We start from the raw sequence: 16,440 nt of genomic DNA, 5'->3' as shown, positions 1-16,440 counted from the left end.
TTCAATTCAATTCTATTCTATTCTATTCTATTCCATTCCACTTTCTATTCTATTCTATTCCATTCCATTCTATTCTATTCTATTCTATTCTATTCTATTCTATTCTATTCTATTCTATTCTATTCTATTCTATTCTATTCTATTCTATTCCATTCCATTCCATTCCATTCCATTCCATTCCATTACACTTTCTATTCTATTCTATTCTATTCTATTCCTACTCCTACTCCTACTCCTACTCCTACTCCTACTCCTACTCCTACTCCTACTCCTTATTCTAATTCTAATTCTAATTCAATTCCTCAGAGCTCCAAAGCCTTTCCTGGAAAATTTTCCTTTGCAGCCGTTTCTTCCCCCCCCTCCCCTTCCCCTCCGTCCCCAAAAATCCCTGCTACCTGGCACTTTTCAAAGCCCCCCATCGGTGGTGGCATCAGGTGAGGCTGCTCCACTTTTCCAAACTTGCTTTATTGGAATAAAAACATTAATTTTAATTTTTATTTTTTTTAAACAAAAAAAAATGGGGCGGGCAGGCCACAGGGTGCCACCCACCTCCTTCTCCTCTCCCGGCTGCCTGCCAACTTGCCTGCCCAGGCCTCGCCCTCCCTAGATGTGTGGATGTGTGCTGACAGCCTCACTTCCCTGGCTGTGCGAAAGCAGAAGTGGGGGGAAATCACGTGGAACAGAGGAATGAAGGCGCACGGAGGGGACTCTGGTGAAGGAGAAGCCCTTAAGGAGGTTCGGGATTTGGTGGGCAAATTTTGCAACTCTTCCCCTTTTCTCTTTCGTAAATCTCTCTTTCTTTTCTGTTTGGGTGCCACTTTCCCCAGCTGGGAAGGTCTGATGCAGCCTTGCTGGGAACTGCCGGGTAGGGGGAGAAGGGGGGGCAGGATGGCTCAAAGGTTAGAGCCACAAGCGAGGGAGTTTTTTTTTGGGGGGGGGGTCCTGAGATATGAGGATCTCTTTTATGATCTCTTTTATTCGTTAAACATGAAACTCAAGTCAACTGATCATTTAAAAATGTATCGGAAATACCATTGGTGCTAATGGCTGATATGGGTTGCTGCCAGCAGCCCATATTATTATTAATACTTGATTCGTTAAACATAAAACTCAGTATTATAATATTATTATTATTATAGTATAGTATTATTATTGATTATCTCTTATTCATCAAACACGAAACTCAGTCAACTGATCATTTAAAAATGTATCATAAATGCCATTGACTATTATTATTATTATATTATAGTATTATTATTATTATTATGACTATCTCTTTTATTCATTAAACACGAAACTCAGTCAACTGATCATTTAAAAATGTATCATAAATACCATTGAATATTATTATTATATAGTATTATTATTATGATTATCTCCTTTATTCATTAAACACGAAACTCAGTCAACTGATCATTTAAAAATGTATCATAAATACCATTGAATATTATTATTATATAGTATTATTATTATGATTATCTCCTTTATTCATTAAACACAAAACTCAGTCAACTGATCATTTAAAAATGTATCATAAATACCATTTATTATTATTATTATTATTATTATTATTATTATTATTATTATATAGTATTATTATTATTATTATTTACTTGATTCATTAAACATGAAACTTGGTCAACTGAACATTCAAAAATGCATCACAAATACCATTGACTGGTGCTAATGGTTGATACGGGATGCTGCCAATTATTATTATTATTATTATTATTATTATTATTATTATTATTATTATTAGGAAGAAATCAGCTTTCTGAATCCAGTTGGCTTCAGTTTTGACTTTAGAAAAGGGAGCTGTGCAAAGAGTTATTTTTGGGGTAATAGGAGTGGCAGGGTGGGGGGGCATTTTTTAACTTGGGGAGGGGGGCTTTTGAAAAAAACGGGAGGGGGGGGAAACGGGAAGAGAGAAGCTGGGAGTTATTCCTGACTTTCCTGACGTTTGCTTAAGATTTAGGGGACAGATTTCAAACGGGAGGTTTCACAATTGAGGGGGGGGGAAGGGGCGTTGGGAAGGGTCTTGCAAGGCTGGGAGCGATGGGTGTTGTTGTGGCGTCTGGCTAGGGTGGCTCAGCGGCTAAGACGCCGAGCTTGTCGATCAAAAAAATCGGCAGCTTGGCGGGTTCGAATCCCTAGTATAAAGTCTCCTGCGTGAGCAGGGGGTTGGACTAGATGACCTCCAAGGTCCCTTCCAACTCTGTTATTTGTTGTTATCCGGTGCCATCGTTCTCACCGCACTCCACCCTACCCACGTCAAGAGGGGGATTTGCAACTGAGCAGATTAGGGCAGGGGTCTCTCTCGAATCCCGCTTGTGGCTCCCAAGGTCGGATCCTCAGTCCATCATCCCCTTTCCTTGCGACCCTTGAGGACTACACCTCCCCATCGGGCACAGCAGGGCATTTCCCCCCCTCCCCACACTTAGGGGTTGTGCGATATCCTTGCCAGCCCCAGAGAACCAAGCTAAAATAATCCACTCAAGGGAAGAAACGGATGCATTCCCCTCCCTAAAAATTCTTTCCAGCATCCACACCCTCACCTGGGCACACCTGGCTGGGATTAGGAATGTGAGGGGGAGGGGGAAGGGGGAATGGGCAGATCGGATTAGGTTCCGGTCCCAGGTTTTCCTTGAACCGCCCGGCTTTTGGTCCTCCCTGCAACCCTGCAAGGTAGGCCAGGCCAGGAGGGCCGACTCCGACGGGAACGTTGGGCGGGATTTGAACCCGGTTCTGCCAGGTTTAGTTCGGTCCTAGCGCGCACAACTCATTTCAACCCAAGTTGGAGGTAAAATCTCCAACCTGGGCCCAGCCTGGAACTGTTCATGAGAAAAGAGAAATATAGGTAGCCTTCCACTTACGACCGTTCGTTTAGTGACGGTTCGAAGTTACAACAGGATTGACAAAAAGGGATTTACGACCGTTTTTTTTCATACTTACGACCGTCGTAGCAGCCCCATGGTCAGGAGATCAAAATCCTGGATGCTCGGCAATTGGCTCATATTTATGACGGTTGCGGGGATCACAGGATCCCCTTTTGCGACCTTATGACAAGTAAAGTTAAGGGGAAGCCAGATTCACTTAACAACCGTGTTCCTAACTTAAAACAATGGCAAAACTCACTTAACAACTGTCTTGCTTAGCAAGAGAAGTTTTGGACTTAAACATGGTCGTAAGTCGAGGACTACCTGTATTTCATATGGAGAGCCAGTTGGGTCTAGTGGTTGAAATATCAGGCTAGAAACTGGGAGACTGTGAGTTCTAGTCCTGCCTTAGGCATGAAAGCTGGTTGGGTGTCTTTGGCCAATTACCAGGCGACAGTGAATTCTAGTCTCGTCTTAGCCATGAAAGCCAACTGGGTGACTTTGGACCAATCACCAGGAGACGGTGAGTTCTAGTCCCGCCTCAGGCATGAAAGCCGGCTGGGTGACTTTGGGCCAATCACTAGGTGACAGTGAGTTCTAGTCTCACCTTAGCCACGAAAGCCAACTAGGTGACTTTGGGCCAATCACCAGGAGACGGTGAGTTCTAGTCTCACCTCAGGCATGAAACCTGGCTGGGTGACTTTGGGCCAATCACTAGGTGACAGTGAGTTCTAGTCTCGCCTCAGGCATGAAACCTGGCTGGGTGACTTTGGGCCAATCACTAGGTGAGAGTGAGTTCTAGTCTCACCTCAGGCATGTCTACCTCACAAGGTGGTTGTCGTGTGGAAAATAAGAGGAGAAAGGCGCGTTGGATGCGCGTTCGCCACCTTGAGTTATTACGTTTAAAAATAATAAAGGCAGGTTCCAAATAAATAAATATAAATAAATAAATAATCTCCTGTTCACTGGGGGAGGGAAGAGAAGTTTCCGTACACAAAACAGTTCTGTCTTCGGCGAAGATGCCCAGCAAAGCGTGGGCAAGCCTCTGTGCCGAAGAGCCTCCAATCTAAAATGAATTTATTTTATTTTATTTTTTATTTTTTTTGGAGCGAGAGGCGGAAAGAAGAAAAAAAAAAACAAAAAATCCACCAGATCCAGTCGTTCATTTTTTCCCGATCATATTTGATGCTCTGGAGGGAGAGGCATGAAGACCCCACCCCACCCCCAAATTCCCTAAACAGATTTTCCCCCAGACGGGAGGGAGGGACCCCCCCCAAAAAAATTGGGCAATTCTTTTTTTTAAAATATTTTCTTTCTCTTTTTTTCCCTCACACTCTTTCTTTTTTTCTTTTTTCTTTTCCAGATTGCGCTTCCACGTGGACCCCTGCCATGGCGCTGACTCACAGCCTCTCGCCCCCGCTGTGTTTTGCAACAGCTCAAGGTTTGTGCCGCTCAGCCGATGCTTAACTTCCCCCTCCTCACACAAACACACAAGTACACACACTGGTTGTGACTCTCCACCAAAGATAGCAAGCAAGCTTTTGGCTCTGATTTTAGGGAAAGGACTTAACGCTCGTTCCCCTTTCGGTGTGGTTTTCCTGAGTGGGGGGAAAAAGCCTGAAGATTGGGGGGAAAAAAAAATTAAGCTATTTTTTTTTGCTCTTGTTAGCCAAATGCTGGCTTATCCTAACCGTTGAATAGGAAGATAGAATACAGAAGAGTGGGAAGGGACCTTGGAGGTCATCTAGTCCAACCCCGCGCCGAAGCAGGAGATACTACATGATTTCTGACAGATGGCAGTCCAGTCTCTTCTTGAAAGCTTCCAGGGATGAAGCTCCCACAACTTCTGAAGAAAACTTCTCTTCCATGGGTTGATTGTTCTCACTGTCAGAAAGTTCCTCCTTATTTCCAGGTTGAATCTCTCCTTGGTCAGTTTCCATCCATTCTTCCTTGTGTGGCCTTCAGGTACCTTGGAGAATAGCTTGACCCCCTTCCTCCTCTCTGTGGCAGCCCCTCAAATATTGGAAGATGCTCTCCTGTCTCCCCTGGTCCTTCTCTTCACTAGACCAGCCATGCCCAGTTCCTGCAACCGTTCATCGTATGTTTTAGCCTCCAGTCCCCTCATCATCCTGGTTGCTCTTCTCTGCACTCTTTCTAGAGTCTCCAAATCTTTTTTTATAGTGTGGTGACCAAAACTGGATGCAGGACTCTAGGTGTGGCCTTACTAAGGCTTTATAGAGTGGTGTTAGTACCTCCTTGATCTTTATTGCATCCCTCTGTTAATGCAATTTAGGATTGTGTTGGCTTTTTTTGGCTGCCGCCACTCACTCATATTTAATTGGTTGTCCACTAAGACTCCAAGATCCCTCTCACAGTTGCTGCCTGGTTTACAGATACGGATACAGATTAAAAGAGTTGGAAGGGATCTGATAGGTCATCTAGTCCAACCCCCTGCCGAAGCAGGAGACCCTACACCATTTCTGACAGATGGCAGTCCAGTCTCTTCTTGAAAGCTTCCAGTGATGAAGCTCCCACCCAGTCTATACAGTAGTGGCCAAAAATTGTGGAAACCTTTTGGGAAAAGTGTATTTTTGAGGTCTGATGGCTAATAACACCACATTTTTGTGTGTGTGTGTGTGTGTGTGTTTCAAGAGAATCCTATTCCACTCCTGGAATGGCCTGGGAATAGCCCAGACCTTCACCCAATTGAAAATCTATGGAGCCGACCAAAGAAACTGGTTAGTCAGAAGCGACCCAGCAATAAAACCCAATTAATAGAAGCCATCATTCCATCTTGGTTTCACATTAGAACAGCTGCAGAACTCAAAGACTTGGTTCCCTCCATGGGAAGACGCCGTAAGGCCGTCATCCAGGCTAAAGGAGCCTGAGTGGCGTAGGAGGCTAATGCCTCCTACTAAGGCAGCATTTAACATCCAGCTGCCTGCAATTACTGCGAGTTCAATTCTCACCAAGGCTCAAGGTCGACTCAGCCTTCCATCCTTTCTAAGGTGGGTAAAATGAGGACCCGGTTTGTGGGGGCAATAAGCTGACTTTGTACAAAATATACAAAAGTATGAAGGCTATTGCTTAACGCATTGTAAGCCGCCCTGAGTCTCCGGAGAAGGGCGGCATATAAAAATAAATAAATAAATAAATAAATAAATAAATGAATGAATGAATGAATGAATGAATGAATGAATGAATGAATAAATAAATAAATAAATAAATAAATAAATAAATAAAATAAAGGTTACCCAACTAAGTATTAACTGACATGGGGATCATTTTTGTATATCTCTTTTTTTTCCTACGGTGATCATTTTTGTATATCTCGTTTTTTTTTCTACGTGTTTTACTTTTCTTCTTTATAACTACTATTCTCATAGCAAATCCTTCATAAAAGTTATTGCATTACATTACATTCTTGATTAAATTATCTTTCCGTTGATATATAAATTTATGGTACTATTCCCCCCCAAAAAAGCGGTGTTATTAGCTAGTTTTAGAAAATACACTTTTCCCAAAAGGTTTCCACAATTTTGGCCACTGCTGTACGTGTACTTTTGGTTTTTCTTGCCTAAGTTTAAGACTCTTTTAATCTTTTCCAGCTCTCCCAAGGACTTAGAGAGGCCCGTCCATCATCTACTGACCGGGATGGCCTCCAACCCGGCCTATGATTATCCTGAGCCCTATGCCAATCCCCGGCAAGGGGCTGTGTCCCTGGCCCAAAACATCAGCCTCGTGGGACGACTGAGGCTCACCCAACCCGTTTGGCTTCAGTTGGGCATCAATTCGGCCACGGCCCTCCACATTTTGCAACGGGAACCAGCCGGGGTAAGGACCGGGCTTCGGACCTGGGAGGAATGAGTGGCCAGCAAGAGGGCCTCTGAGCCTAAGCAGAGTGCCTTTTTTTAAGGAGGCCTCTGCAACTTCAGAGATCTACCATCTGACGTTCTGTATCTGGTTTTTAAAATGATTTTACTGTTGTACAATGTGTCTCAGATTTTAACTGTCATACAGGTAGTCCTCGACGTACGACCACACAGTTGAGGCCCTGTCAGCTCGCAAAGCATCCCTGGCCTGCTCTCGAGTTGCCATAGGCAAGGGGGATGGGAAAACGGCGAAGCAGCACGGCAGCCAAAAACAAAAGCGCATTCCAGACATATCTCTCTCAAGGCTGTCTCCCAGGGTTACCCACAGCATCCGGAGGGGAGTGATCTCTACAACCCGGGAAATTGCTCCGTTGGCAAATGTGACTGATGACACACCCTGAAGGGGAGGGGGGAAACAGGGTCAAGCCTGGGCCGTAAATTATGTAGGGTCAGAGTTGGCTTGATTTGGAACCTGCGGACATGAAGCTCCTAATAAATAACTGGATTTCTTTTGAAGCTTGGCTCCGAGGCTCATGATTTGATTAGGGCATCTGTCAGAACCCTGACAGCCCCAAATGTTTGTTACTAAGCAAGGTTAAAAGTGAGTTTTGCCCCATTTTACGACTTTTCTTGCCAGAATTGTTAAGTGAGTCACTGCAGTTGTTAAGTTTGTGAGACGGTTGTTAAATGAATCTGGCTTCCTCATTGGGTAAGTCGAGGTCTACCTGCACAGTACAACTTCTCTAGCTGTGTGGCCTTCAACTCCCAGAATTCCCCAGCCAGCATAGCCCTTTGCTGAGAATTCTGGGAGATGAAAGTCACCTTTTAAATGTCCGGCCTCCATTTCCCAGAATTCCCTTTCTCTCGCTTTGCCTCTAACACAACCCACTTTCTCGCTTCCCGCAGACATTTCTGGTTCGACGATCCAACACACGCCAGTGCCAGGTTCTCTGTCTCCGTCTTTTGAACGATTCATCGCCGGCTTTTGTGACAACTTACCGTTTACACCAAGAAAGGGCAGGTAAAGAAAAGGCTGGCATTTTTTTAAAAAGTAGGAAACACTCATAAAGTCAGGTTGCAAAACTCACAATGATTTAAACAGAAAAGTCGATTCTCTGTATGGTTTTTCTGCGCTGGACATTGATACGAATAGTCCTGGACTTACAACCATTCGTTTAGCAACCATTTGAAGTTACGACGACGCTGAAAAAAGTGAACTTGTGACCGTTTTTCACACAGTTACGACCTTTTGCGGCATCCTCAATAGTCATGTGATCCAAATTCGGACACTTGCCAACTGACTCATATTTAAATTCAATTTCACAGGTAATCCTTGATTTACAACCGGAATGGAGCCCAAAATTTCTGTCGCTAAGCGACACGGTTGTTAAGTGAATTTTGCCCCATTTTACAACCTTTCTGGCCACACGTGTTAAGTGAATCCCTGCAGTTGTGAAGTTAGTAGCGCAGTTGTTAAGTAGAAAGGTCTGTCTGTGATCGCATGACCTCGGGAAACTGCGACCGTCATAAATATGAGATTAAGCATCTGAATTTTGATCTCGTGATCACCGGGGCTGCTGCAACAGTCTTGTAAGCATGAAAAACAGGTCGTAAGTCACTTATTTCATTGCCGTTGTATCTTCACTAAATGGTCACTAAACAAACTGTTGTAAGTCGAGAGCTACCTGTATTCTGCATTTTGTTTTGGGCAACAGATTTGCAGATGGAAAATAAATGCAACTCTTTAGAGAAGGTGAAAGGGCCTTTTTCCCCTCTTAATATTTTAATATCCTCTTAATATTTTAATATCCCCTTAATATTTTAATATCCTCTTAATATTTTAAAAACTTTCTTCCTAGCTATTACGCTGGAAGGATCCGATCGGAGTTTTCCTACGCTTCTTCATCTCATTGCTTTTTACTGCTCAGTTCCGTAAGTGATTTTTAGCAAAATCTTTTGGGATTTTTAAACTTTAAAACGTGGGAGGGGGTGGCCTGTGGTTCAAGGTGGTATCAAACACGCCCAGAAAGTGAGTCAGTTCACTAACCAAGTTAAGAGCCTTATGTGAAAGCATACAAAATTGTACATAGTTACCTCTTCGCGTAAATGATTCATTAAAGTTTTGATCGTTCATGTCACACCTGCGAACAACTGCTTTAAACCTCATTCTAAACCGCTTTAAACTTGAGTGTCAAAAGTTTGATGTTTGTCCAAGTCTGGAATATCTTATTCGAGTGGTCTCAGCTGATATAACTTCCACAGTTTTAAAATTCCAACTTCATTTCTGTAGACCTCAACCCAAGCTGTTTATCGCCTCTGTCGCATTTTAATTGTTTCCATTTTGTAATTTTGGCTTGATAGATATAGATGGATGATAGATAGATAGATAGATAGATAGATAGATAGATAGATAGATAGATAGATAGATAGATAGATGATAGATAGATAGATAGATAGATAGATAGATAGATAGATAGATAGATGATAGATAGATATAGATAATACAGATGATAGATAATAGAGAGATAGATAGATAGATAGATAGATATAGATAGATAGATAATAGATAGAAAGAGATATAGATAACTAATAGATAGATAGATAGATAGATAGATAGATAGATAGATAGATAGATAGATAGATAGATAGATAGATTGGATAGATAGATAGATGATAGATAGATATAGATAACTAATAGATAGATATAGATAGATAGATAGATAGATAGATAGATAGATAGATAGATAGATAGATATAGATATATCTAAGATAGATAGATAGATATAGATAGATAATAGATAGACGATAGATAGATAGATAGATAGATAGATAGATAGATAGATAGATAGGGATAGAGATATATCTAAGATAGATAGATATACAGTAGATAGATAATAGATAGATGATAGATAGATATAGATATAGAATAGATAAATAGATAGTTAGGTGATAAATAGATAGATATAGATAGATAATAGATAATAGATAATAGATAGATGATAGATAGATAGATAGATAGATAGATAGATAGATAGATAGATAGAGAAAGATAGACAGATGATAGATAATAGATAGATGATAGATAGAGATAGATAATAGATATAAATAGATAATAAATGATAGATAAAGAGATAGATATATCTAAGATAGATATACAGTAGATAGATAATAGATGACAGATAGATATAGATATAGAATAGATAAATAGATAGTTAGGTGATAAATAGATAAATAGATATAGATAGATAATAAATAATAGATAATAGATAATAGATAATAGATAATAGATAATAGATAGATGATAGATAGAGATAGATAGATAGATAGATAGATAGATAGGTAGATAGATAGATAGATAGATAGATATGAGTTGAAGGAAGGAAGGAAGAAGGGAAGGGAAGGGGAAGGCCTCCAATGTCCCTTCCAACTCTATTATTCTGAGGAGGAGAAGGAGAATGGAGAAGGAGAGAAGGGTCTCCTGCTTGAGGAAGGGAGGTTGGACTAGAAGACCTCCAAGGTCCCTTCCGACTCTATTGCGATTCATTAGATTCCCTTAACAACTGCAGTAGTTTGCTTAAAAAATCGGGCCTAACTCATCGAACAACCGCCTTGCTTAGTGACGGAAAATTCAGGTTCCAATTGTGGTCGTGAAGTCGAGGACCACCTCCTGTACAGGTTTCTGACTTTCGAGAGCAGCCTTATGGGTTTGGTAACTCTGGATGAGATTCTCTTTTTCTCTCCCCTCTTCAGGGACGTCCTGCCTCTTGAGTTACGTCTCCCGCAGCCGATCTGGGAGGCTTCCACCTGCCAGGAGCTGGAAGCCATTGCTCACCTGGGGCTAGGTGAGTCGCTCCGGGAGGGTGGGGGGAGGGAGGTCATCCCACCTCATCTCACCTTCGATGCTTCCTCAATCCACACACCTCCATCTGTTTGACCTCTGGATCTTTTGAGGCTCTGGGCTCAGATTCCCCGATTGTAACCGCGGTGGGGGTGGGGGGGTTGCAGCTGGGCCCCTCTCTCGGCCCCTTCAAGTGCCTGGGTCGGAAAGAGGAAGGGGAAGAAAAGCGAAGTGAAAGAGGGAAACTGAGGCATTTTCAGCCCTGAATCCCCAGAAGGAAAAAGGCATTTGAGCGAGTTACCTCCTGAGGGTCCGGACCATCCCCACCCTATTGGCCTTCGGTGAAGCGGTGAAGACCGCTTCAAAGAGAGAAATTCTGTTCTGTTCTGTTCTGTTCTGTTCTGTTCTATTCTATTCTATTCTATTCTATTCTATTCTATTCTATTCTATTCTATTCTATTCTATTCTATTCTATTCTATTCCATTCTATTCCATTCCATTCCATTCCATTCCATTCCATTCTATTCCTTCTTTATTCTGTTCTGTCCTGTCCTGTCCTGTCCTGTTCCGTTCTGTTCCACATTCCATTCCATTCCATTCTATTCTATTCCATTCCATTCCATTCCATTCCATTGCATTGCATTCCATTCCATTCCATTCCATTCTATTCCTTCTTTATTCTGTTCTGTCCTGTCCTGTTCTGTTCTGTTCTGTTCTGTTCCGTTCTGTTCCACATTCCATTCCATTCCATTCCATTCCATTCCATTCCATTCCATTCTATTCTATTCTATTCTATTCTATTCTATTCTATTCTATTCTATTCTATTCTATTCTCAAAGGACTGAAAGATAAACTCTACGAAGAGCGGGTAAGGAAACTGGGTAAAATAGGGAAACAGGCTGTTTCCTGCCTCCGGAGGGCCTGTGGGAGGTGGGGAAGGCTGTTTTTGCCCTCCCCAGGCTCTTAGAAAGGCTCTGGAGCCTGGGGAGAGCAAAAAACAGGTCTATTGGGCCCAGCATACCATCACGTGCCAAAAGCGGGGGTCGCGCTGGAGGGTGTCGCACGTGCATGTACGGGGGGCGGGGGGCATAGAATTATGGGTGTGGGCACACACGTGCGTGACCCCTCCCCGCACTCCCCCACCCCCCCGCTTTTGGCACGCGATGGCAAAAAGGTTAGTCATCCCTGCCCTATACCATTCGAGGCATATGGCTGTCCAATCTCTTCTTAACCGTGAGGACAATTAACCAGTGGAACTGCTTGCCACCAGAAATTGTGGGTGGCTCCATCGCTGGAGGTTTTCAAGACGAGACTACGGTCTTCTACCTTGGGTTGGACTAGAAGACCTCCGAGGTCCCTCCCATATCTATCGTTCTATGTTCTGTTTTTTTTTTTTTTTCTTTTTTCTCTTTCTCCTGCAGAATTCTGGAATTCCTCTCTCAATGCCAAGGGATCATCCGCCCGACTGGCATCCTTGGGGTGTACTTCCGTCACGGACGCAGCCTCTCCATCCTTCCCCCTGAGCGACCCCCAGGGTCTGCACGGGCCTCAGATGGGTGGGGAACAGCCCCCCCGAGCCCCTGGCCTTCCCCCCACGTCACCCGGCGGCCCATCCCTTGAAGGCGGGAACGTCCGACGCCAGTATTTCAAAAGCAACATCAAAGTGCAAGTTTCCACCGAGGCTGCCAGTCCTCTGTCCCCGCCGGCTGCCCCACCGCCCCCCATTCCTGTTGACCAGAAGAAGAAGAAGAAGGAAAAGCAGGCCCCTCCCCACCCACCCCAGCCCGCCGCCACTGATGGGAAAAGCCAATTTTCCAACGGAGAATACTGCACCACCGGGAGGAAGGGTTCCTAAAACACAGAAATATTTGCTCTTTCAGCTTCGTTGGGCCAGCGATGGGTGAAAAACAGGTGGGCGTGGGGGTGCCTGATGGGGAACATTGTCCTTAGTCCCCCTCACCCACCATTGCTCAAGATGGGGAGGAAACGGCCCCGCCATCCAGAATTACATTTCCAGCCAGGGTTGGGCTTCAAAATTTTTAGCAAAGGATTCTCTTCTAGTTGCTGGGTGGGTGTGACCATGATGGGGGGGGCATTTTTGCCCTCCCCGGGCTCCGGAGGCTTTTCTCGAGCCTCCGGGAGGACGAAAACGGCCTCCCCAGGCTCCGGAGGCCCTCCGAAGGCCCCGAACTTCCCGTAGGCCCGTTTTTCGCCCTCCCCGAGCCTCCGCGCGCGTCCTGCACTTACCTGCATCCAAAACGGGCTGTATGGGGACTCCTGGGAGGGGAGTGACGGGGTGGGCGGGGCCAGCCAAGAGTGGGATTTGGGGGTTCTCCGAACTGCACAGAATCTTAGCTAGAGGTTCTCCCGAACCCGTCCGGACCCCCAGCAGCTCACCCCTGTTTCCAGAGTCTTTTTTGGGTTGCAGGGACCTAAGAAACGGGAGGACAATTGTGTATCCAAGACAGAAACCCTTGTAGTCCTCAGTTTATGACCACAATCTGGACTGGAAGTTCTATTGCGGTTGTTAAGCGAGTCACGATTTTGTGACCTTTTTTTTTTTTTGCCACGGTTGTTAAGCAAGTCGCGCAGTCGTTAAGCGAATCCGGCTTTTCCCTATGGACTTCGCTTGCCGAAAACTGTCTGGGATAATCACCAAGGCGATGGACACGAACCCCCTCCCCCTCTACGATGCTGCAACCGTCATCAAAAACGTAGGGATGATGCCATGTTGGTCGTAAGTGCGAGGACCGGTCGTAAAGTCCCTTTTGATTTGGATCGCCTGGCCACAAGGACGCAATGAGATGTCGAACGTGCGAGGACCAGCCGTACGTCCCCTTTTACAGGGCTGTCGTAACTTCACATTGCCCCTAAGCGAATGGTCGTAAATTGAGAACTTACCTACAAAGGGCAAGGGGTTTCAACCAGCAAATCAAATGATAGTTTGATGCCAATTTGAAGGAAATTGTTTCGCATTGCACAATTGATGTGTTGCAAAGCTTGTGCGATGACATCAGAGAAGAAACTTCGGAGAAAAAAATAAAGAAACTTCAAATAGTCCTTGACTTACAACACTTCATTTAGTGACTTTTCAAAGTCACTAAAGTCACTGGGGGGAAAAAGGAAAATAGGGCCGTTTTTCACACTTACGACCATTGCAGCATCCCCAACCACAGTCAAAACGTGATCAAAATTTGGAGTCGAGGCGACTGTCTCATACTTATGTCGGTCTCAGAGTCACGTGATCCCCTTTTGTGACCTCCTGACAAGCCAAGTCAACGAGGTAGCCAGACTGACTTCCCAACTGTTGTTATTCATTTAACGACGGCAGGGATTCGCTTCACAGCTGCGGCCGGAAAGGTCGTAAAATTTCACTGAACAACCATCTCACTTAGCAACAGAAATGTTGGTCCTAAATTGAGGACTACCTGTGTATGAATCAGAACCACTGAAAGATGCATACGAAGTGATTTATCAACATTATTATTTTTTTAAATGAATCAAAGCCATTTATACATTGAAAATCCTAGAATCGCCAAGTTGGAGTCCTAGAGGGCATCTAGTCCAACCCCTTGCTCAGGGCAGGTTCTACAACTGGAGCCTTCCATATGAAACTGGCCTACCTGGCAGGGCTGTCAGTTTGAAACGTACATGCTGCTTTGAGTTTTCCGGAAGGGAAAACTAAGACCATTTTAAAACATTTTCTTAATTCGTTTATAACAATATCAGCTCGTTCGTGTTGGGATTTAAGAAGTATAATTTTACGGTTTTTATACAAGCTTAGGTCAAATAAGGACATTTAAAGATGCAGTATCTAGTTACCAGTAGTGTTTTTTTGTGTGTGTGTGTATTTTTCCTTTCTCCACTTTAAAAAAAACAAAAACAAATATTGATATTTCTGTTTGACCTCTCAATATTTGAAGAGGTCAAATATTTCGCTGCGATTGGACGCTTTTACTACTCCAGTTTTACTAGTGTTGTTTGGCCTCTTGTCACTTTTTATAAATCTTGGGTGCAGCCTCTTCTGTGAAGAGCTGGCGTTTTGAAACTTTTCAAATAAAGATCATTACTAAATACATTCATGTCTCTGTATCTTGAATTTTATTTCATTGCTAGCTGGATACCCGTGCTCCGCTACGAAACTGTGTGATGGGGCTTGATAAATCGACGCTTACAGCTTGAAAGTTAATGAGTAGTTACGATTGGCCTCTCCTCTCCCCTTCTCTCCCTCAGCTTTGCCCCACAGAAATGGGGAGAGGATAGAAATGTCTCCTATCCTCTCCCCTTCTCTCCCTCAGCCTTGCCCCACCGAAGCCTCCCCTATCCTCTCCCCTTCTCTCCCTCAGCCTTCCCTCACGGAAGCCTCCCCTATCCTATCCCCCTTTTCTCCCTCAGCCTTCCCTCACGGAAGCCTCCCCTATCCTCTCCCCTTCTCTCCCTCAGCCTTGCCCCACGGAAGCCTCCCCTATCCTCTCCCCTTCTCTCCCTCAGCCTTCCCTCACGGAAGCCTCCCCTATCCTCTCCCCTTCTCTCCCTCAGCCTTCCCTCACGGAAGCCTCCCCTATCCTATCCCCCTTTTCTCCCTCAGCCTTGCCCCACGGAAGCCTCCCCTATCCTCTCCCCTTCTCTCCCTCAGCCTTGCTCCACGGAATCCTCCCCTATCTTCTCCCCTGCTTGCTGCTGTGAAAGTAAAACTGAAACTGAAACTCCTCTCCTCTGCTTGAGTTTTGCATTTGGAACAGATTTCTTTTCAGGTGGGGAGGGGGGAGTAGAACTCCTTAGCATCAGAGCATGTTAATAATAATATAGGAAATATTAATGCTCTGATGGTCATTTTGAAAAATCCTTTCTTAGCGAGCACCTAGAAGCCGAGAGGAACATACATGGCAAATTTAAAGTTTGTAGGCTTTACTGTTCTGGAGATTTTGTGATGATGTGTGAGTGCTTTTATACATATAGATTATTCCAGGCCCCAAGCGCCCTCCAGGAGGGGACAGATCACAACACCCATCATCCCCGCCCCAAATGAAGAAAGCTGAGGTAAACCAAGTCCCAGGAGCCCCAAATAAATATTCAGCGTCTTCTTTATCTGAACTTTATTTTTAATTTTATTTTTATTGGCTTAGATTTGCCGAAAAGTGTGGAAAGTGAGCAGGATTTCCTCCCTCAACGCTTACCGGTAATTTTATTTATTGAATAAATACATATATACAGGTAGTCCTCAACTTACGACCACAATGGAGCCCAAAATGTCTGTTGCTGAGCGAGACGCCTGTTGTGAGTTTTGTCCGATTTTACAACCTTTCTTGCCTCGGCTATTAAGTGAATCACCGTCGTTCAGTGAATCTGCCTTCCCCGTTTTACTTTGCTTGGCAGACGGTCACAAAAGGAGATCACGTGACCCCATAAATATGAGTCCGTTGCCGAGTGTTCGAATTTTGATCACGTGATGGGGGGGAGGGGATGCTGCAACGGTCGTTAAGTGTGTAAAACGGTCCCAAATCACTTTTTTCAGTGCCGTTGTTAACTCCGAACGGTCACTAAACAAACTGTTGTAGGTTGAGGACAACCTACATCCTGGAGGAACACAAGACATTCTCTTCTCCGTCTTTTTTCTCCACAACAACTTTGCAAGGTGGGCTCAGCTGAAAGCAAATATCTTTCCATTGTTGAAAATGGACTCCGTTTTAATCCCTTTTTTTGGAAGGGGAAAAAAAAACACCTTCTTAAAAGATTATCTTCCCTTCTAAGTAAATCCAGGAATTCTTGCTTAATTCGTTGGAAAATCACTGTGACTATCATCGAGCTGGCCTTGGGACACCGACTCCCCCAAAATAGTTTTCCCCCAGTAATT

The 16,440-nt window shown here is 44.1% G+C and overlaps 1 protein-coding gene across 3 annotated transcripts; it reads left to right on the top strand.

Moving 5' to 3' along the window:
• Positions 1 to 578: 578 nt before the first annotated feature.
• Positions 579 to 14,664, top strand: RIN1 (Ras and Rab interactor 1). Of its 3 annotated transcripts, none has more exons than XM_087881123.1 (7): positions 579 to 747; positions 4,240 to 4,317; positions 6,485 to 6,710; positions 7,655 to 7,769; positions 8,608 to 8,680; positions 10,499 to 10,590; positions 12,008 to 14,664. In XM_087881123.1, exons 3-7 carry the CDS (start codon positions 6,531 to 6,533, stop codon positions 12,439 to 12,441), a joined length of 894 nt encoding a protein of 297 aa, XP_087737249.1. In that variant the 5' UTR covers positions 579 to 747; positions 4,240 to 4,317; positions 6,485 to 6,530; the 3' UTR covers positions 12,442 to 14,664. The 3 variants fall into 3 exon arrangements, with proteins under 3 accessions (XP_087737249.1, XP_087737250.1, XP_087737248.1); XM_087881124.1 differs by having other exon boundaries at positions 590 to 735; XM_087881122.1 differs by lacking the exons at positions 579 to 747; positions 4,240 to 4,317 and adding an exon at positions 5,310 to 5,884.
• Positions 14,665 to 16,440: the final 1,776 nt, after the last annotated feature.

This window comes from Pantherophis guttatus, chromosome 18 (assembly GCF_059756535.1).
Source record: "Pantherophis guttatus breed Tessera chromosome 18, ASM5975653v1, whole genome shotgun sequence".
NCBI lineage: Eukaryota > Metazoa > Chordata > Lepidosauria > Squamata > Colubridae > Pantherophis > Pantherophis guttatus.
This window is presented reverse-complemented; position numbering and strand designations above follow the sequence as displayed.